Raw genomic sequence first — 23,144 nt, 5'->3', positions numbered from 1 at the left:
TCTCTTCCCTCCCCCCACCCCCCTTCTTCTGGGGATTGTCAGTCTGTACCCTACTTCCATGTTTCTGGGTCTACCCTATTCCTCAGACTGTTATGTGGATTATATTCCATAAATAAGTGAGATCATGTGGTATTTGTCTTTTTCTGCTTGGCTTCTTTCACTTAGGATAATACTTTCCAGGTCCCTCCATGTTGTCTCTAAGGATACAAGATCTTTCTTTCTTACAGCTGCATAGTACTCCATTGTGTATATGTACCACTGCTTTTTTATCCATTCGTCTACTGATGGACACTTGAGCTGTTTCCAGATCTTAGCTATTGTAAATAGTGCTGCTACAAACATGGGGGTACATATATTCTTTCTGATTGGTGTTTCAGGCTTCTTAGGGTATATCCCCAGCAGTGGGATCACTGGGTCAAATGGAAGTTCAATTTTTAATTTTTTGAGGTAACACCATAGTGTTTTCCATAGTGGCTGCACCAGTCTGCATTCCCACCAGCAGTGTACTAGAGTCCCCTTTTCTCCACACCCTCGCCAACACTTGTTGTTTGATGATTTGTTGATGGCGGCCATTCTGACAGGTGTGAGGTGATACCTCATTGTTGTTTTAATTTGCATCTCTCTGATGATTAATATATTTTATTTTTAAAGCTCCTTTTCTTTCTAGTCATGTGACCCACTCCAACTCAATTTCTCTGATGTTTTTAACCTAGAAAGTTTGACCAAATGAATCCACTGAAGCAGCTCTTTCAAAATTCTAATGCATCTTTTATTAGATCTAAAAATGATTTTCTTAGTTTTTTCCTTTATCCAGGAAGTTAAATATAACATGGCAATTTATAAACAGCTTAGATGTGAACCTTTGACTACCTGAATGTCTTCTGACAAAGCAGAAGGAGGAAAAGAAGGAAGGTATGGAGAGAGAAAAAGAGAGGGAGAAAAGAAAGAAGAGTCAATATCAAAATATTTAAGACATTATTTAAAATGAGCACTTAACAAGGACCCACACAGTCTGTTAGCAAATGTATTAGAAAGCAACACTTACTGTTTTTGAAATGGCCTTACTATTTATCATGTCCTCTTTTTAAACTGACCTTTGCTAATGCCCATATTTCTAAGGACCAAGAGAAATATTTTTACTTGCAGTATGGATACAACTATACAATACAGTGATGTATAATGGTACCAAGAGCTGGAGCCCTCCCTCCCCACTGGGTTGGAGTTAACCTTAGTCAACACCGAATTCTGTAATATTCCACTCTCACCCTCTAAGCACTGACAGCAAATACCCACAGCAGATGCCATAAAGCACTTCGAACATAAATGAGCATCAAGGCTTAGCCAGTTACACTAATCTTTCTTCCCTGCCCCCAAATCTATTTTTTAAAAGTTCAGACTTCACTTGTTTACAACTATTTTCACATGAATTTATTTGTAAGAACTAATACATTACCCTAAAACATGTTTCTACATTATTAAGCACTGCTCTAAAAATTATTTCTATGTACATCTTCCACACAACAAAAATCAGGATTATCTGTTCAGTTCAGAGGTCTGGTGGTAGGTTTTTTGTTTTGTTTTTTTTTTTTTTATCCTCACCCGAGGACATTTTTCCATCTTTTGTACAGACAGAGTGGGAGGGAGAGAGAGGAAGAGAGAGAGAGGGAAACATCGATGTGAAAGGGACACATCGAGTGGCTGCCACCCGCACGACCAACCAGGGCCGGGGACAAACTGCAACCGAGGTACGTGCCCTTAGCGGGAACCGAACCCGGGTCTCTCCGGACCGCAGGCGGATGCTCCAACCGCTGAGCCAAACCGGCCAGGGCTGGTGGTAGGTTTTTTAAACACAATTAAAATCACTCCATTTGTGATTTTCATGGAGGATGTGGAGGGCTACCTAAAAGTCATCCAAACAAAGAGTCAAATACACCCTAAGATATTTCATTTTTTTTTTTTTTTATCCTCACCCGAGGACATTTTTCCATTTTTTGTACAGATAGAGTGGGAGGGAGAAAAAGGAAGAGAGAGAGAGAGAGAAACATCGACGTGAAAGAGACACATCGAGTGGCTGCCACCCACATGACCAACCAGGGCCGGGGACAAACTGCAACCGAGGTACATGCCCTTAGTGGGAACCGAACCCGGGTCTCTCCAGACCGCAGGCAAACGCTCTAACCGCTGAGCCAAACCGTCCAGGGCGATACTTCATTTTTTGGAAGAAACTTTTTGCATTCTTGAGTGCCTGAGCTATAAAACCTTAGTAATAATACTCTGGCCTAGAGCCCTCACTTTTAATAGTCACCTGAGATTCCACACTTGACCCAGAACAAAGCAACAACTTTTCTGAATCATCTCTGTGCTTTCGTATCCACAGTTCCCCTAGACTTTGAGACCTCGGGGACAGGGTTTCAAATTGGATATATGTCTCTTTTGCCAGATCATCTTCCCAGAAGGATTCTGACTGGCACAGCAGTTTGCAAACTTTGTACAACAGGAAAACAATCAATGGCAAGATGATAACACAGGCTGTACCGCTCACCACAATGAGGAAGGGCCCTTGAGAATAACCTTCTTCAGCTCTGTCAGTAGAAAAGGTGATACATTGGTCTTTCTGGGGAGACACCCCTTTCGGACCGACACATGCTATGTACTGCCTGCCAGGCTCCAAGCCATCTATGGTTACTTGGTTCTTGCCGGAGTCTGCATTCAGCAGTAGCAGGTCCTTTTCACCATGCTTGGAATACAACACGGTCACCTCAGAGTTATGTGTGGTGTTGACAGTGTTCCACATCAAGGTCACACTCTCTCTGGTCTCACTGACTGACCTGAGGTTTTTTATAGTGGTATACGTCTTCACAGGCATTGCTTGATCCAATGGTGCTAGCTCTTCTTTTTCACTTACAATAGCTGGGGGAAGCTTATTTCTACCCATCTCCACCTTTAAATTTCTTGTCCCATCTGGATGGAGCAGAAGTGACTGCTGGCTGGCCGTGGTGGCGCTTGTTGAGATTTTAGTGTTTAAAGTGGTGGTTGAAGTAACAATGGAGGAGGAGAAAGGAGAGAAGGAGAAGGTAGCAGCAGAGGGAGGAGATGAAGTAGAAGTAGAAAGAAACGTGGAAACAGAGGGGGAGAAAGAAGAGGAGGAAGAAAGCCAGGGAGACGGTGGTAAACCAGGCGAGGATGTCGATCTTCTGGATCCTGGCTGGACTTCTGGCTCAGGGTGATCTCCATTTCTTCCTTCTGAAGCGTCTGATGCTATGGTGGCCGTAGCAACACCAACCACTGTCACAGTGACCATGGCTTCTGACATCCCAGCCAGATTTTTGGCCTTACACTTGTAATCCCCAGCATCTTTGTAAGAAATGCCTGTCAAGCTTATTATGGACCATCTGACTCCTTCCCCTGGAGATTCCTGAATCACTGGAAGAAAAAAATAGATATAACTCCGTGAGGGGGAAGAAAGAAACACGCCGACGGAAAAAGAAGCAACTACTAGGTTCTGCATGTGTCCCTTTCCCATGAGCCAAGAGGGAAATGCCACACTACAAGTCCCTGACGGCAGATGATGATTCCATGAATCGCCTACGTGAAGGTCTAGGTCACGCCAGGTGCCGTGAGTCTATATGGAGAAGAATAGTTTTGTTTTTTGTTTTTATCCTCACCCGAGGACATTTTTGCATTTATCTTCAGATAGAGGGGGAGGGAGAGAGGAAGAGAGAGAGAGAAAGATCGATGTGTCTCTGTCACATCGACTGGTTGCCACCTACACGGCCCCGGTTGGGGCCGGGGACAAACTGCAGTGGAGGCACGTGCCCTTAGTGGGAACCAAACCCAGGTCTCTCCGTTCCGCGGGCCAGTGCTCTAACCGCTGAGCCAACAGCCAGGGCTGGAGAAGAGTAGTTTTATTTATTTATTTATTTTTATCCTCACCTGAGGACATTTTTCCACTTTTTGTTCAGATAGAGCGGGAGGGAGAGAGAGGAAGAGAGAGAGAGAGAAACATCGACGTGAAAGGACACATCGAGTGGCTGCCACCTGCACGACCAACCAGGGCCGGGGACAAACTGCAACCGAGGTACGTGCCCTTAGCGGGAACCGAACCTTGGTCTCTCTGTACCGCAGGCCGACGCTCTAACCGCTGAGCCAAACCGGCCAGGGCGAGAAGAGTAGTTTTAAAAGACACAGGGCTATGAATTGGGAGACTTGATTTTAGTAAACTTTTGTCCATTAAATAGCATGTAATTTTAGACAAGTCAAGAGTGTCTTTAAGCGTCTGTTCCTGTACTTTTAAAATTAGGAGATAAGGCGTGATCTCAATGATTCTTTCCAATTTTAATTCGGTGCAGTTCTATAAAATATTTATCATAAGACTTTAATTAAATATCTCCACAAATATTTCTTCATTGTGATAAAATGCTATCTATCTACAGAGGGCACAGCAGATCATGTTCTGGCATAGAGGGGTCATAATTTGTATTCTTAATCTTTCATTTTTTATTTAGCTTGTATAGTAAACCATGGATTCTTTTATTTGCAGAATAATATATAGTTTTTTTCTTTAATGGAATTTTACTTTTCTAAACACTAAAATCTAACGTATTTCCATTCTGTCTCGTTTTCTGAAGCTTTCTGAAAAATAATCATACACTAAACAGTATCCCAGTAGCCCCAATTTTAACTCAGTACCTCAAGGTATGTGCCATTTATGATCTGTTTGTAGGAATATCAGGCCTTGATTTTTAAAAAATCTCATCAGGTTTTATTATTTGAATCTCAATTTAATTTAATTTTCAAGAGTTTTAAGAAGAGATTGCTTTAATCATCAGACTATCACTACTGAAACAAAGGCCAAAGCACATAGTAGGATCTGAAAAGTTCCTACCAATAGTTTTAAAAAGTATACTTTTTGCTTCATAATAATGTTTGCATGCAATTATTTAAATAATCATTTAAAAATAAGAAACTGGTATGAAAATCCTTCTGAGGACATTGTAATGGTTATATAGTCTTAAGTGAGCCATGTCCAAGATGATGCAGCAAGCCAAAGGTCTTATCTGCAGTCACTCATGAACTGGGTCATGTTGTTTTCTAAGAAAAAAATCAGGTTCTTTAATTTCTTATATCTAGTTAGTCAGATAAACTGAGGAAAACATTAACCAATAAAATGAACCTTTTACCTAACAGTCTTGGCCTATTTTATTAGAATTAACCAGCCAACTGCAAATCTCCCCAAAACATGAGATTAAAAACAGATCTTTGAAAACTCTTTGTTTCAACATAAGCCTCAATTAAGAAAATACCTGTATAATTAACCGGTGAGCTGTCAGATCTTGTCCACGTGAGCTGTGGGGTGGGGTAGCCAGTAGCATCACACCGCAGCAGGACATTACTGCCCACAGCAGACGTGATCTGGGTGGCCGAGGTCATCACCGATGGCTTCAGACACCGCTCCAGCTCAGCCCGCTGAAATAAAATCCCTGTCAGGCGCTCGGGCTCACTACAGACCATCAGCGGATCAAGAAGTACTATGGCAGGGTCCGCAACTTTGGACATCTCGATCATTTTGGAAATGTGACAGTCACAGAACCAAGGGTTGTCCTGCAGACCTAAACCGGAGGGAGGAAAAGGCTGATAAAGGTCATTCTGATGGCTTCAGTTTACGTCACAGCCTCTTGGAGAAGCAGGTGTCTACACTGTCTCCCTAAAAACAGAAGTACTCTCAGGGATGAAATGGAGTCACCTCTCTGTCAGCTCTGCCCTGCCATCTGGCCACCTAAATGAAGAAATCCTGTCAGTTCGGATTGTTGATGATCATAGCTAACAGTCATTGAGTACTTACTTACTCTGTCCTTTGTTCTAAGCACTTACCTGTATTATCTCATTTAATTCCAATAACCCTATGAGTAGGAGAGTATTATTATCCCCCTTTTAAAGGTGAAGAAGCTAAGACACAGAGAAACCAAATAATTTAACCAAGGTCACATTGCTAATTCGTGTCAGCCAAGATTTGCAAACAAGTACCACAGAGTGCCATAATCACAGTGATAGAGCTATTTCTAGGGCTCCATGAAAGTACTTATATTATTAGAAGTATTATAGGGTGCCGAGAGGCACTACGTCATGACTGTGTGATCTGCAGACATCCTGAGGTAGCACAACTTCTGGGTAGCAAAAGCATTGAGTGAGATGCAGGTACTGTCAGGAGAAAAGACTGGAACGATTGGTAGAGGTTAGAACATGGTTTGACATGAATGTTATATGTGGTAGCCATGGAGGTGCATGTTCAAATCTCCCTCCAAGAGAGAATCAGAGCCAGGAGTGCCGTTAGCGGACAGCCTCCCGGGGCTGCAAGTGCCTTCAGGGTCTGCGTAGCTTTCAGTTACCGGCCACGATGTTTTGCCTTCCAAGAGGCTGTCAGCTTCGGCTTAAAGGAAAGTGAGGAAAATGCCACTGGAAACTAGAGGAAAGGGACCCTTGTTATGGAGTGGCAGAGAGTTTAGCAGCTCTGTCACCTGTGGTTAATGTGGAAAGTAGAAAACATACTCAATAAATAAATGTTCTAGCTAAGGATATTTCCACACAGATTGTAAACTGCTGCCTGGTGTCTTCTTGCTGCTCATAATAAAATGTAAAGGAAAGACATCAGCTAAAGGAACATATGAAATGTAAATATAAAATATGTTTATATATAAAAGATTTTTTTTTCAAATGTATTTTTATTGATTTTTAGAGAGAAACACTGATGACAGAGAAACACTGATGACAGAGAAACACTGATTGGCCGTCTCCTGCACACCGCCCTCCCCCACCCCAAGAAATCAAGCCCACAACCTGGGCATGTGTCCTGTCTGGGAATTAACCTCCTGATGCATGGGACAAAGCCCAACCAACTGAGCCACACAGGCCGGGCTGTTTTCTTTTCTAAAAAAGGAAATTTTTGTGTTTGTTTGTAGTCATAAATCACTAGCCAACAATAAGCTTTTCTGGTGTTGCTCAGCAATGCACTGTATTTTCCCCCATTTGTACCACTCACCCCTGGCAGTCACCAATCTGTTCTACCTATGAGGTTGTTTTGTTTTTTAGATTCCACATATAAGAAAAATCAAGAGGAATTTGTCTTTCTCTGACATTTCACGTAACATCATGCCCTCGAAGACCATTGGCATTGTTGCAAATGTCAAGGTTTCATGCCTTTTTATGACTGAATAATATTCCGTAGTATATATGTCCGCATATTCTTTATCTACTCGTCTGTCGATAGACACTTAGGTTGCTTCTGTACCTTCACTGTTGTAAATAATGCTGCAATAAACACAGGGACACACACATCTTTTCAAATTAGTGTTTGAATTTCTTCAAACACCCAGAAGTGAAACTGCTGGGTCGTACGCTGGTTCTATTTTCAGTTTTCTGAGGAACGTCCACACTGTTTTCCACAGCGGCTGCACCAATTTACGTTCCACCCACAGTGCACAAGGCTTCCCTCTCTCCACATCCTCGTCAACACTTGTTTCTTCTCGCCTTGTTCGTAACAGCCATTCTGACAGTGGGGGTGATATTTTGTGGTTCTGATGTGCGTTTCCCTGGAGTTTAGTGATGTTGAGTATCTTCTTCTTTAATTTTAACTACTACTGAATAAGCAACACTATATATAAAATTAAAATTACTGCCATTTTCATTCCTCAAGGATTAAAATTCTGTTACACACAAAAATATCCATTATTTTACTTGTTAATACAGGCATTAAAAAAAAAAAACCCATCCCTTTTGACCGATCCCTTAGAAAACTTTATCTTTCAACTGACATCCACTGCGAACATAAGAAATTCCGAGTTCAAATTGTATTCCAGGACCTGGAGACAAGGAATTGGACCTGATGAAACAATCGCCATCAAGCCAGCAGGGCGCGGTGCCAGACCTGAAGGGTTTGGACGGCTGCCGGTGTTCACGTCCCGTGTGCAGGGGTCAAGGCGCCCCGGGACCCTTGGGGTTTGCCTGAGCCGGTTCTCTGGCTTCCAGCGCAGCAGCTGCATCTTTGAGCGCAAGGTAGGTAACGTGCTCCGCCGTAAGCGTTATACATCTCGGGACCCAGATCTGGCCTAACCGAGCCGTGTGGCAGCCTCGAGGCCAAGTTCAGTTGGCCATCTCTCCGTGTGTACTCACTCAGGCAGCAGAATGCTGGCCGTCAGGTCTTCAAACCCCGCTCTGCATCGCTGGACGAAGAGTCGCGGTGGCGGCAGCGGCGGCCCGCACCATCCCGGACCCGGGGTCTGGAAATTCCTCCCAACCTGCGGGGCGGCAGGGACAGCGGACCCGCACAATTCCTTCCTGCCAGCCCGCGCTCCAGCAGACTGAAACTGTGAGCCGCTAAAAGATTTAATATAAATATAAAAGAACCGCAACCTGTTTGGTTCGATAATAAAACTGTTTCAGGATGGAGGTTCCTCAAAAAATTTGAAATGGAACTGCCTTGCCCAGCCGGTGTGCCTCAGTGGTTGAGCATCAACCCATGCACCAGGAGGTCACCAGTTTGATTCCTGATCAGGGCACATGCCCAGGTTGTGGGCCTGATCCACAGTGGGGAGCATGCAGGAGGTGGCCAATCAATATCCTCTCTCATCAATGTTTCTATCTCTCTCTCTAAAAGTCAATAAAGAAAGACAATTAAAAAAAAAAAGGAACTACCTTATGACCCAGCGATTCCACTTCTAGGTATATATCTGAAGAAACCCAAAACACTAATTCAAAAGAATATATGCACCCCTGAGTTAATTGCAGCATTATTTACAACAGCCAAGAGAAGGAAGCAATCCAAGTGCCCATCAACAGACCAGTGGATAAAAAAGCTGTGGTATATGTATACAATGGAATATTACTTGGCCACATAAAAGAATGAAACCTGATATTTGCGACATCATGGATGGATCTAGAGGGCATTATGCTGAGTGAAATAAGTCAGACAGGGAAAAACAAGTATCATAGATTTATTTCACTTGTATGTGGAATCTAAAGAGCAAATCAAACAAACAAACAAAACAGAAACAGACTCATAGATACAGAGATCAGACTGATGGTTGCCACAGGGGAAAGGGGTTTGGAAGCTGGATGAAAAAGTTGAAGGGACTAAGAAGCACAAATTACAGAATAGTCATGGGGATGTAAAGAACAGCATAAGGGCCCTGGCCGGTTTGGCTCAGCGGTTGGAGCATCCACCTGCGGTCCGGAGAGACCCGGGTTCGGTTCCCGCTAAGGGCACGTACCTCGGTTGCAGTTTGTCCCCGGCCCTGGTTGGTCGTGTGGGTGGCAGCCACTCGATGTGTCCCTTTCACATCGATGTTTCCCTCTCTCTCTCTTCCTCTCTCTCCCTCCCACTCTATCTGTACAAAAAATGGAAAAATGTCCTCGGGTGAGGATAAAAAAAAAAAAAGAACGGCATAAGGAATATATATAGTCAATAATACTGTAATAACTATGTACAGTGCCAGGTGGGTACTTGAAATATCAGGGGGATCACTTTGTAAAGTAGATGATTGTCTAACCACTATCCTGAAACTAATGCAAAGTAATATTGAATGTAAATTGTGGTTGAAAGTTTAAAAAAATAATAAAACGTTTTTATTCCAAGCCTCTCCAAAATTCTCAACTAAGAAAGAGCTTCAGAGACAAAATCGTATCCAGAATGGGTAGGACTATGAAAGCATTTGCTAAGTTCTTGGAAGGATCGCAGATGGAGCTTCAGAGCCTTCAGTCAGACAAAAGTCTCTTTAAGGACTTCGAGGTGAGGCCCACAGCAGCCTTCCATAAAGCCCAAGTTTGAAGGGATTCACCCCCGAAAGATTTGTGGTTGTAGCTTTTTACTAACGGATTATACAACAACTCCTAAGGAGAAAAGACAGAATTGCAATTTTAAAATATTCCAACCATGGTGGAAGGTTTAACTGTTCATCATAAATTCTAGATTTCTATCTGTGCCTATTTTTATTACAGTAGACTGGTCATTATTTTTCTGCCAGTGTTGGTAAAATTTTACCATTTTTAGAAATCTTAGAAATTCCTTTTCTTCCATGGTGAACTTTACCTTAGATTTCCTCTTACATTTAGTCCTGTGAATCTATGACCAGTTCCCGAACATTGACTTGAATTCTATTCAACCTGCCAACAAACATCAAATTCATTCTGTCATGTAATAATTAATATGTGTAGAATACTTTATACTTTCAAAACACTTGTTACTCCAGACTTGTTCTTTATAAAATAATAACAATACAGGTTGACAGTTATTGATTGCCGCCTATGTTACAAAGACTGTACTTAGCAAGAATTGTAAAAGGTCTGAGTTTTACCCTACTCTAGGGTGACCACCTCAACCCAGTTGGCCAATTTCATAGATGTTGGCAGAAGACCCAAGACTCCTGTTCAGAGATGAAGAGTAGTTTATTATTCACAGCTCTGGAGGAGACATTATCTTTATTACACTGGGCAGGAAGCATGCCTGCCCTGGGCTCTGGAGCAAGACATACCTCTACCTTAAGCGGCTCTCTACACAAACCTCCTTGAAAAGATAGTTCAGGACAAAAGGCTGTCAGTGTGCTTCTCTGCTCAGAAGACATGCAGAGATGTGAGAGACATGGAAAACTGTCCCCCAGTGGTGCTAAGCATGCCAATGGATCTGTCTACCTCAACAGTAGCATGAGGGGGTGCCATTAGTATCATCCCCGCTTTAAAGAGGAGCAAAGCAACGCTCAGGGAGATTAAGGGATCTGCCCAACTATATGCAGTCAGGATATGGACCTCACCATCCTGATCTTAAAACTCTCATTCTCCACCTCCATGGGTTTATGTTTTATAATGACCTCAGGAAGCTAGTATGATTTTTCCAGTTTCACACCAAAGGGCATTACAGCACAGAGAGATCACTTTTCTGACTTTGTACATTATTCGACATCCCACGTGTTATAACCTCTTAGTCTAATACTCCTACCATAACTCATTTCTTCATCACCTAAAAACATCTAGAGTCAAAGGTGGCAGGTATAAGTGCTGTTATCTACAAAGGACAAATGTCAAAGCAGCGCTGTTTGGGGCACAGACATCTACATAGGGAAAGATCAAAGGGCTATAACGTTAGCTGTTTCATTCATTCTTTGAAACTGTTAGAAAATGTGTTAACAATGAAACAAATTTCTTTTAAAAAATTAATCCAACTTGTAATATCTAAAAGTTATGTAAACCAGGAAAGTATTTTTAAGTCCCTCAAGAACAAAATGTGCATTTTTCCAGCTTGAAACATCTAAGGTCAAAGGTACAACTTTTAAAACCTGAGTAACAGTAATCTAAGGGCTGAATACATTCATCATCAGTGTTTTTTCTTCTGGGGACAAAGGTACAAGAACCCTCCAAAGTTAAAGTGTTACTTGTACTGCATTCCTTTAAAGCAACATACCAGCCACAACCGCAGTAATGTGCATTAGTTAATTTATTTTATCTGGCTGTGATTGGCGAAAGCCAGATGAACTTGGCCTTATCGTTTTCCTAGGAGGGTAATGCTTTCCATGCATCACAGTAGTTAGATTAAATGGGCCAATTTTCTTGTGAAGAGTCGGCAATAAATTCCTATACAACAGTTATTCTACAAACTAAAGTTCTCGAAGGTAAACACCATGCCTTAGTCAGCTCGGAGGAGGCAGTGGTGTTGTTTAACGATTCAAGGGGGAGAGGAAAAGTCTTTCAACAAATGGTGCTGGAACACGGCACATCTGCTTGGAAAACAATAAACCTCAGCCCCTTACTTCACACTATACTTAAAAACTTTTTCGAGATGGATGACAGCCATAAGCATAAACACTAAGAATATGAAGCTTAAAAGTTAAAACTATAAAGAAAGTAGAGTATCTCTGTGACCTGGAGGTGGGCAGATATTTCTTACATGGGACACAGAAAGCACTAACTATAAAAACAACCACCACCGATAAGTCAGATGTCATCACAATGTTTAACTTTCTCACCAAAGACATCACGAAGAAAATGAATAGACAAGCCACAGACGTAAAGAAAATATTCCTAATGCATATAACTGACAAAAGACTTGTATTCAACTATAAAAAGATAAACAATCTTAAAAAATTATAAAGGAGTATACCATGGCCAATTAGCAAATAAAAACATGGTCAACATCATTATAGACGTTCCTCGACTTACAATGGGGTTACATCCCGATAAACCCACTGTAGGTTGAAATTATTGCAAGTCAAAAATGCATTTACTACATACACCGAACCTACCAAATGTCACAGCTTAGCCTAGCCTACCTTAAACGTGCTCAGAACGCTTATGTTAGCCTACAGTGAATTATCTTGAGTTTCATCCTAAGAGTAATTGCCTTCCTCTTTTCCTCATCACCAGAAGCAGGAGACAACAGATGGGCTTTTGTAGACAGGATGGGATGCAAAACATAAAACAAAATATGCAGAAAGTGCTGGCAGTACAGTCCACTCCTATCAGAGCGTGGCTGTGACCCTCGTGATCCCTCGGCTGCCTGGCACTGAGGATCGCTGTCACTGCCCAGCATCATGAGGGAATATTATAATGCACATCACTAACTTTGGAAATGATCAAAATTCAAAATTTGAAGCATAGTTTCTCCTGAATTTGTATCACTTTTGCACCATGGTAAAGTAGAAAAACCGTACGTTGAACCACAGTGGTTCATTGGACCATCCTAAGTCTGGGACAGGCTGTAGCCATCACGGAAATGCAAGGTAAAATCACAGAGGGTTGAAACGGAAAAGACACTTGTACCGGTGAGGATACAGAGCAAGCAGACTGTTTTTGCAGTGCTAGCGAGAGTGTAAAAGGGTACAGCCTCTTTAAACAATGGCAGTTTCTTAAAAAGTTACATATACAGTTATCCTATGACCTAGAAATTTCAATCCTAAGAATTTATATAAGAGACGTGAAATGGTATGCTACAAAAAAAGCTTTGCGCAAGAATGTAAATAGCAGCTTAATTCATAAGAGCTAAAAACCGGAAACAGCTCGTGAGTCCAGCAACAGGAGAAAGAATGAACAATTGGTCTATTCATGAAACTGAATACGACGCAGCAATGAGGACCTACCAGTACACAATGGGTCTCAGAAATGTAATGCTGAGGGGAAGAAGCCAGGCACAAGACTACCTCTTATACGCTTCCGTTTATATGAAATTATAGGGCAGACAAAATTAACTAATGGGGATACAAATAAAAATAGTGTTGCCTGCGTGGGAGGAGATTGACTGAGAAGGGACACTGGGGAACGTCCCTAGTGATTAAATTATTTTGTATCTTGATGAGGGAGAAGGAATTTTGGGGAGTACACATGTATCATCATTTACCAATTATACACTTAAGATCTACTGTATGCAAATTAGACCTCAGTTTCTCAATTTTAAAAAGTTTACTACTCAGCCATAAAAAAGAAGGAAATCTTACCCTTTGCAACTTCATGGATGGACCGGAGAGTATCATGTTAAGTGAAACAAGCCAGTCAGAGAAAGACAAGTACCATGTGATTTCACCGATATGTGGAAACTAATGAACAAACAAAATGGAAACAGACTCATTGATACTGAGAACAGACTGGCAGCTGTCAGAGGGGAGTGGGGTTGCAGGGTTGAGTGAAAAAAGGTGAAGGGATTAAGCAGGAAAAAGAAAAGGTCTCATAGACACAAACAACAGTATGGTGATTACCAAAGGGAAAGGGAGTGGGGGGAAAGGGGGGGAATAAATGGTGATGGAAGGAGACTTGACTTGGGATGGTGAACACTCAGTACAATATACAGATGATGTATTATAGACGTATACACCTGAAACCTATATAATTGTATTAACCAATGTCACCCCCAATAAATTTAATAAAAAGTAAAACTAAATAAATAAAAGTTTAAAGAACAAAAGAATGGCATCTCTGGAGATGGACTGTGAATTGGAAGCTTGACTCTGCCTCTTTATCAGCAGTTAAACGAGGGTGGTGATGATTACGGACCCACCTCATGGGGCTTTCCAGAAGGCTGGGCTACCCTGGGAGTCCTGAGGAGGGCGCCTGGCTAGGAGTCAGTCTTAGTTACGTGGAACTTCCAGCAAAGGACAGGCGTGCCCACAGGGATTGAGGAGTGCTTGCTGAACCGAATCAATGCCATCTCGAAAATTCTGTGGAAGCGCTCAGCCGCCGCAGCCCTTCAGGTGAACTCCATTCCGAATAGGAGAGGACTCCACATTTACAACCGAGCAATCTGGGTACCAGGGAGAAGCACCCAAAACAGGCATTGTATGACTTCTCCTACTGCAGGCGTCTTCCTCCAAGACAAACAGTGCCGGCCTTACGGAGCCTGCCTGCATAAATATTTGCTTATTCTTGAGGACGAGGCCATGGAAATTTACCTGTACTTCCAACCAAAAATCTAACCTAGCTTCCCAGTTAATTTAAAGGTGTACTTGCAGGACACTAGTGTATGTTTTATGGATACATTAAAGGACAGTTTTATTAAGTTGGTAGTTTTACTCATGTAGAAGAGAGAGGGAGTAGTGAAAAAGCGTCTCCCTCAATTTTCATTAAATAAATACACAACATCAGTAAAGTAAAACATATGGGAGGAAAGTAAACCTGGTGTTATTACATACCATTCCTCGAATTACAAAGGAGTGAGGACGAGCATGGGTTCTGGTGCCAAACAGCCTGTGCTCACATCCTGGCTCCATCCCTGCGTGGGGAGGGAATCTGGGCACGCGGCTTACCTTGTACCTTGTCTCCTCATCTATAACATGGGAATGAAATCGTACTTACAACAGGGTTAACATGAGACTGAGAAGGTGTACCTGTAAAGTATAAGAACTAGGCGTGGCCCTGAGTAAGCACGCCATCAATATTAGCCATTACTATTGTGACTACCATTCGAACCTCGGTCTGCTAGCAATAATAAACACAGGACAATCAAAATGAAATAAAAGCAGAATGCATCCCACTATAATAGTACACGAGTAAATTCTCCAGGGCACCAGGACAGATAGAATTGTTACTGTTAAACACTGATTTTAATAATGAAATCTGAAGACTCAAATAGAATTAAAATAACAAACAAGCCAACGTAGAGAAGTATTTCTTTATAAGACACTCCCATCTCGGTCCCGGCTGCTGTGGTTTGTTCTTGATCTAAAATCATAACCTCAGAGGCTGTCCACCTCATCGTCCAAAAAACTGTCACATAAAATGTCTCATTATGGCCCTGGCCGGTTTGGCTCAGGGGTTAGAGCATCGGCCTGCGGTCCAGAGAGACCCGGGTTGGGTTCCCGCTATGGGCATGAATCTCCGTTGTAGTTTGTCCCTGGCCCTGGTTGGGTCATGAGTTGGGTCATGAGGGTGGCAGCATGTGTCCCTTTCGCGTCGATGTTTCTCTCTCTCTCTCTTCCTCTCTCTCCCTCCCACTCTATCTGAAAAAAATATGGAAAAGTGTCCTCGGGTGAGGATAAAAAAATAAATTAAATAAATAATAAAATGTCTCGTTGTGTTCTCCGTGCAGTCCTATGAGCCTTGGGTCAGCCTCCCATCTCCATTTTCCAGATGAGAAAACCGAGTTTTCCGTGTGTGAGTCACACACGTGAAGCGTCCTCTTTGGGAGGGTAGCACGTCTCCCCCGTGGCTGCCTGGCTGGCACAGCTTTGCCAGGGCCAGCTGCCACCCTGGCTCGACGTGCTTCAAAATAGCCTTTGTTGTTCATTATCATAACATTATCATTATTTTTAAAGTAATGCATGATCTTCACAGAATGCTTTAAAAATATAAAAAAGTAAAAAGATATCCCACCACCCAAAGAGGACAGTTAACCAGCTAGTGTATCGTTTCAGTCTTTTTCTTGGCACATTCCAAAATAGTTATGGTTGTGCTGTATATACAATTACATGCCCTGCTTTTGAAATGTAAGGTAATACCAAGAGTATTTTCATGTTACCGCCTTTAGAGAGCCTGCTTTTAAAGAATCTGAACCCTAAAACATAGATAAAGCTGTTTATCTCCATGGACAATAAAATTTCATAACGCTTTGACATTTGATCCCTAAGTTCTCAAGCAGATTTAACTCACAAGTGAAAAATATTGACATCGTAGAAATTGCTTCTTCATAGTAATATCAGTAACTAATCATTAGAGAGCTATTAATGGTAATTTATTAATTTGATTTTATTTTCTACTGTATATCTCCACTGGCTAATTCTATTAGAACCAAGAATTGCTTCCAAAGAAGCATAGAAAAACTGTAGACAAATAGAATCTCAATATTTAAATTCAGACAATTTCTAGCTATTAGACTATCTCATAAGGAGTCCAAATTAGTGGCTAAAGTAAATAAATACTACAGTGTAGGTTTACGTGGTTCCTCACAGTGTACATAATGACTCCACAACTATTGTTAAATTAAATTAATGTCTTTTTCTCTAACCCATCCTGTGATATTTATTTTTACATATATATATATTTTTTAAAATTTTTCTCTTTATTGATTTTAGAGAGAGAATAAGGGAGAGGGAGAGAGAGATAGAAACATCAATGAGAGAGAACATCGATTGGCCGCCTCCTGCATGCTTCCCACTGGGGATCGGGCCCATAACCTGGGCATGAGCCCTGACCAGGAATCGAACCAGCGACCTCTTCGTGAATGGGCTGATGCTCAACCACTGAGCCAAACCGGCCAGGTACTTCTTTTATTTTCTAATAAAAATGTTTGAAGGACTAGGCAAGCAGTGGACACATGTGAAATAGCGATATTAAAAAGCTTATGTGATTTTTTCTCTTTGTATCTTGTTATTATTCATGCTTTTAGTTTCATGAGCACCAAAAATATTGTTTCAACAAAAGCAATGCTAAAACCATTTAAGTGCTGTCACAGCATTTTCTTTGATGATAAAAAAAATATCAAATATATAGTTTCTTTATACTTGACTTCGGCAAACATTTGATATGGTCAGGAGGGATCCCTGGCACAAATTTAGCATCTAGTTGCTTCTAATGCCAAAAGGCTTCTAAGTCATTTCACTGGCCAGACACTCACTAGTTCGTTCATCCTTCTTAGAAGTACAACCTCTTCTGCAGCCCCGATGGACATAACTTATGAACTGACAGCACAGCCTTACCAGGTGAACAAAATTTGGGGAAATCAAACTGACTGATCAAAGTCTCAGGTTTGTGTCTCGTACATAAACGTGAAAGGCCTCGCTGCCCACAGATCTGCCTGAGCAGGGTCTCAGCTCACTTGTTTCAACCAAGCATTCACCATGTGCAGAGCACCTTGCAAAGCACTACGGGAAGACACGAAAGAGACTTTACTGGGGGGAAGTTACATTTTAAGAACCCAAGACAAATATCCACAGAACCTAAACAAAGTTAAGGTCGAAATACACAAAAACCAATCACAGCTAAAGTGAGACCGCATCCATCAGGACACTACCGGGGGCCAGTAAAAGAACTGGAGTCTTCAGCATTTCTCTTCAGATTAGGAAAATGGGGCCGCAGTCCTCCCCAGCTAATTAAACCACTGCCACCTCGTGCAGACAGCGATGCCCCCTCCCGCTCCTGGAGAGCCCGATAGGAGCTGCCAGGACACCAGAGCGGAGGGGGACTGTGGCAGAGGATAGAGCATTGGTGTGCTCAAAGGAACCAGGGTAGGTTGGTAGATTTTGTCACTCAGCCCCAGGCTCTCCAACAGCAGCATTAGTCCTTCAGTTTATGAGGCCAACGTTCCTCCCTCCTTCAACACACACACACACACACACACACACACACACAGAGGCAATGGGTAAATTGACCTAGGTCCACTGATAAAGTACTATTCCATTCAAAGCGCAAGTACAGAGTAAGCAACCAAATTCAATAAATATGAAAAGACGGGACATCTGAAGGTATGCTGAGCAAATTATCTGGACCTGAGACACACAGGCTTGTGAGCTTACCAAGAACAATTCTTCTTGGTGAAAGTCTCGGGCCTCTGGGTGAGGGTGTAAGTACGTGGGACCAGCTCTCCAGGAATTCTGGCGGCAGTGTGGTGAGTCTGTTGCTTGATAAGTCCAAGTAGGCGAGGTTCTTCAGGTAGCCGACAGCCTCTTTTGGCACACTGGTTATTCTGTTATTGTGCAGATCCAGGGTCCTGAGGTGGGGCATGTCCAGAAGAGCTGCCCAAGAGAAGGCAGCCAGAGAATTCCCATCCAGGCGCAGCTCGTGCAGCTGCCCCAGGTTGTAAAAGCTGCTGGTCTCGAGGCTGGCGATGGAATTGTAAGTCAACCAGAGGTACTGGAGCTCCACCAGGTAGTAGAAGGCCTCGGCGGGGATGCTGCGGATGACGGTCTTCTCTATGCGAAGCTTCGCAGTGTCCACGGGGAAGTTCACAGGGACTTCGTTCATGTCCAGGTCATTGCATAGCACCGACCTAGTGTCACAACAAGAGCAGTGGAAGGAAACCTGCTTTCCGAGACCCATGGGAAGAAACAATGCTCATTTGAAACATGTATCAATTTTTCATTCCTTACTGGTATTCACAAAGTATGTGTTCAGCCTGGCTGACCTATTCATGAATAATTTGTCATCATCATCTTCTTCTAGGTTTAACTATATGGAATGGCCATTTCTATAGGTTGAAAATGATCAAATACAAGCAATTTCATGCGGTTCAACCTAATGTTGACGGAGCTCTTAGTGTGTCAGTCCTGGGCGACACACATCACATCCATTACCCTATGGGACTGTCAAACAGCCCTAGGAGGTAGACACTGGGAACAAGTAAAGGCACCAGCTCTTGAGTCAGGCTGATCTTGGCTCAAATCTCAGCTCTGCCCCCACTTTTGTGGCAAGACAGTCCTCACCGATGGCTCAACTTCATTTTCCCATACAGCTCTGTAAGGGTGGTTCATTGAAACTGATGTACAATTTTATACCTTCCTGACATATCATAGGCACTCAATGGGTGCTTGCTATTTTTATCATCAATTTTATTTTTACAGCTAAAATAACTGAGGCCTACTAACTTGCCAAGGTCACACAGCTACTGGGTTACACAGCCACCTTCCAAACCCTCATCTGTTCGACTCCAACGTGTACCCTTAACCTCTTTATGAAATGGTCCATTTTTAAAGTATCCTCTGTTGAAGTTACAAATTGATGCCTCTTTAAAAATCTATTTTTATTGATTTTTAGAGAGCGAGAGAGGACGAAAAGGAGAGAGGAAGGGAGAAGGAGAGAGAGAGAGAAACATCGATGTAAGAGTGGAACATCAATCAGTTGCTTCCTGCGCACCCCACACTGGGGACCCAGCCCACAACCCAGGCATGTGCCCTGGCCAGGAATCAAACTAGCAGTCTTTTGGTGTATGGGACGACACCCAGCCAACTGAGCCACACCGGCCAGGGCACAAATTGATCCCTTTGAAGGAAGGAAGGAAGGAAGGAAGGAAGGAAGGAAGGAAGGAAGGAAGGAAGGAAGGAAGGGAGGGAGGGAGGGAGGGAGGGAGGGAGGGAGGGATTGTTCACACTGGATGCTTAAAGCTGAGCTCTGTTTTAACAATGCGACTTGTGTATTGCTTCCAGCCCAAGGAATAAACCAGAAACTGCAAGTTTATTCCACTTATCACTCACTAACTTGAGTAACCTTGAGCGAGTCTCACTGTGATCTTGCTTAGAGGCACATGTGAAACAGGCATAGAAAAACAAGCCTGGCCCACGTGTGAGTGAAAAGTATGGAGAATCAGAGACTTTGGATGCATTTAACTTGGAAAAAGATCTATTTATCTCCCATTGTATACTTATTCCCAGTGGATTGCTGAAAATGAACAATGAAATGTGTTTGCAAAGCATGATTATATTGTACATGTTGTAAACAATAACAGCAAAACAGCCATTCGGTGAAACACATCACATTAAATCGGTGACCTTTAAAAGCAGCCTGTAGCGTAGAGAGGGGTAAAAGCAGCATAAAGCTGCAGTGTCCTGCGAGCATCTGCTGTCTGTAACTTCAGGAGAAGACCATACAGAAGCATCGGAACTCTCCAATACCTCCTACTCTGCATCTCTACTCTCCATCACAAATTTCAGTGCTGCTGCAGACCAGAATAACCCAGTTCCCACTCATCAAGTCAGCATCCCAGCGTAATGGGCAAAGGCCTGGACTAGAAGCTGAAAGACCTGGAGTCTCTGCCAACCAGTCACTCTCGCCTCAGGGCTGTGACCTCGCACAAGTGAGTCTTTTAGCCTCTGTATGGTTTCATTTTTTAAATAGCAACAGTAAAATTAGATTATTTCTACAGTTCTTGCCAAGAGTAATACACTCTGATTTTCATAAAATCCATCCATAGTGGGACACCAGGGAGAAGGAAACATTTCTGTGATTGTTTCTCGAGTACCCTGGCCTGAGTCACTGACTGTGACATAGCTTTAGCCAAGCAGGTCTTTAATTTATTAATTCTTCTCATTGTCTTAAACCACCTGGTGAATCTCTCAAACAGATACCAAGAGTTGGTTAAAGTTTATAGACTAACAAGACAAACTACTCAGTATTATATTTCTAACTTTTATTAGTTTGTTTAAAGTTGTAGAACATGAATTGAGCGACTCTTTGAACAAATTACTTAAGAGGCTCACTGTTAAAATAACCTCTAAAATCACAAAACCATCAACTGAGTCACAAATAAATCTGATTTTGTCATTAAATATCCTCTAGAAAAAAAAAATCATGGTCTACCATGTTTAGCAAACAAGAGTTCCTTTTTGCAATGAATTTCTATTTCAAAGGACTCCTGTATGAGGATGCAATTATTCTCACCTCACAGGTCGATGTTAGAGCGACCCAGAGGTTACATAACTTCTGCACGGCCCTGCAGTGTCTCAGGCGTGATGCATATCTTTCCACCCTCTTTCCTTTGTAAATTCCAATATCTTAAAGTGAAAAATTCAAATTATGAACGTCTGTAATTTCACTCTTGTGATCTTCCTTTCTACTTTTTAAGCTCTGTCCAGTTGGCATGAATAACCCTTCAGATGAAACGGAAAACCCAGGACGCAAATGATCTGGGCATGTCTGGCATCCTGATGGGCGCTGCTTTCCATCATCAGGCTGAGCTGGCCGCGCATTTCACTCGACCCCCTGAAGCGAACATTTCTGAATACAAGTGCAGTGAATATTTCTGTGACACAGAATGTGCTTGAGAGTCTCAAATTATTTGACGGGCTTTTAAGAGCTAAACTGCTCAAGAAGAAAACAACGCAATTGGCAACCGGTAGTAACACAATTAAGTTACAGCTTATGCAAATTAAACCTTTTCTCCTCTGATTTCGGATCAACAGTTTGCTTTCAAAATAAGGCTGATGGTGGAGCCCTTTTCCTCAGAATCCTTAGAACCCTTAGTAGCGAGGAGAGGAGCGTACCTCGATCCTGTGCCATCATCTCTGCCGTGGTAATCGCAGGTGCACTGTGAAGGACACGAGCAGCTCACTCCTTCCAGAAAGCTAAGCATGATGCCCAGACAGGCTAGGAGACGCATTGCTCCCTTCAGAGGTTATCTGAACCAAAGGTAAAAACCAAACCCTAAGCATTCAGACCGGTGTGCCTGGAACGCAAACAGCCATTTACTAAGAGCAGATTACACAGGATTAGCTGAGATCCGTAGTTACTTAACCTTCAAGTGTATTTTGCAGGGGTTCAATCTTCCTAACCTTTGAATATGGTTTCAGCAAAGTAACACATTCTAAGGAAAGTGAAAATCAAACACATGTCAAGAAATTTTCAATAGTTGCCCATATCTAGATTTTCAAGGAAATGTCTATTAAATTCCTTTCTTGTGGATGTCACTGCTACACCTTGAAGCTACACATAATGTTGAAAAATGATTCAATATTGTAGCAGATACTAGAAATACGGCAGATTATTTACATTATAACATTATAAATTTTATTTTGTGCATTTGCTTTTTGCCAGCATGCATAGCAATCAGTTTTACAAAATTTAGCTTTAAAGATAGAAGCACATGATATAAAATTGATTTAGAATAGAGTTATCAATATTGCTACATATTGGCTATCTCCAAAAGCAAAGCAGACGAAGCCTGTGCTCAGATGTGCTTTTAGACCCAATGCTTCGATCCACCACGCAGTGGGGGCCTAAGGCTCCGGAGATGCCCTGTGGCTCCTGAAGGTCATCTCAGCACAGTGCGAGGCTCCTCCCAGCTCTTATTTCTACCAAAAGCTATTATCTCTGCTCAACAATATATTTTATTCCAAGCTAGTTTCCCAAGTTATGGGCATACCATTAGCTAAAGATTAACTGTCATGTCTTTTAGCAAAGTTAGGCTCCATCAAAAAATAAAAATTAAATCAAATAGTTAAGAAACTACCTGAACACACCCATAAGGTGGAGAATCCACAGGTACAATCAAGGGTTTAGGTACCAGCCCTGGCCAGTGTGGCTCAGTGGATAGAGCACCGGCCTTCCCACCAAAGGGTCTCAAGTCTGATTCCCAGTCAGGGGCACGTACCTGGGTTGCAGGTTTGATCTCAGCCCCAGAGGGCAACCAATCAACATGTCTCTCTCACATCGATATTTCTCTCTCTCTCTCTCTCTCTCTTCTCTCTCCCTCTCTCTTTTTCTCTCTCTCTCCCCCTCCCTCCCTTCCACTCTTTCTAAAAATGAATGGAAAAAAATATCCTCCTGTGAGGATTAACAACAACAACAAAAATTTTTAAATAAATCAATCAACCAATGGACACAGACAACAGTACAGTGAAGACTGTGGGGAAGAGGGAGGCTAGGAGGAGGGCTTCAAAGGGAGAAAAAGGAGGGACATTTGTAATTTAAAAAATTAATATTTAAGTATAAAAAACAATAATAAATGAATACATAGAATACTACATAATTTAAAAGTCCACTATTTAAATAATGGTGTATTATCATGCTATGCTTTATAGTTATTTACAGTTACAAATGAGTGCCTACTACGTGCCAGGCAAAATGTGTCTACGTGCTAAGGATACATCACAGAACAAACATGGCTAATCAACAAGCATAAGGTTTCAGAGATCTGCTGTGCAATATTGTATGTATAGTTACAATTGCTGTATTGTAGACTTAAAATTTTG

The 23,144-nt window shown here is 42.2% G+C and overlaps 1 protein-coding gene across 1 annotated transcript; it reads right to left on the bottom strand.

Moving 5' to 3' along the window:
• Nucleotides 1-2,166: 2,166 nt before the first annotated feature.
• Nucleotides 2,167-21,603, bottom strand: LRIT3 (leucine rich repeat, Ig-like and transmembrane domains 3). The gene is made up of 4 exons (XM_036274456.1): nt 21,438-21,603; nt 17,979-18,451; nt 5,304-5,609; nt 2,167-3,423 (listed from the first exon to the last, which is right to left on the bottom strand). The coding sequence occupies exons 1-4, from the start codon at nt 21,551-21,553 to the stop codon at nt 2,261-2,263; spliced, it is 2,058 nt and encodes a 685-aa protein (XP_036130349.1). The 5' UTR covers nt 21,554-21,603; the 3' UTR covers nt 2,167-2,260.
• Between the last annotated feature and the right edge of the window lie 1,541 nt (nt 21,604-23,144).

Source organism: Molossus molossus, unplaced genomic scaffold (assembly GCF_014108415.1).
Source record: "Molossus molossus isolate mMolMol1 unplaced genomic scaffold, mMolMol1.p scaffold_m16_p_1, whole genome shotgun sequence".
In the NCBI taxonomy this organism is placed as follows: Eukaryota; Metazoa; Chordata; class Mammalia; order Chiroptera; family Molossidae; genus Molossus; species Molossus molossus.
This window is presented reverse-complemented; position numbering and strand designations above follow the sequence as displayed.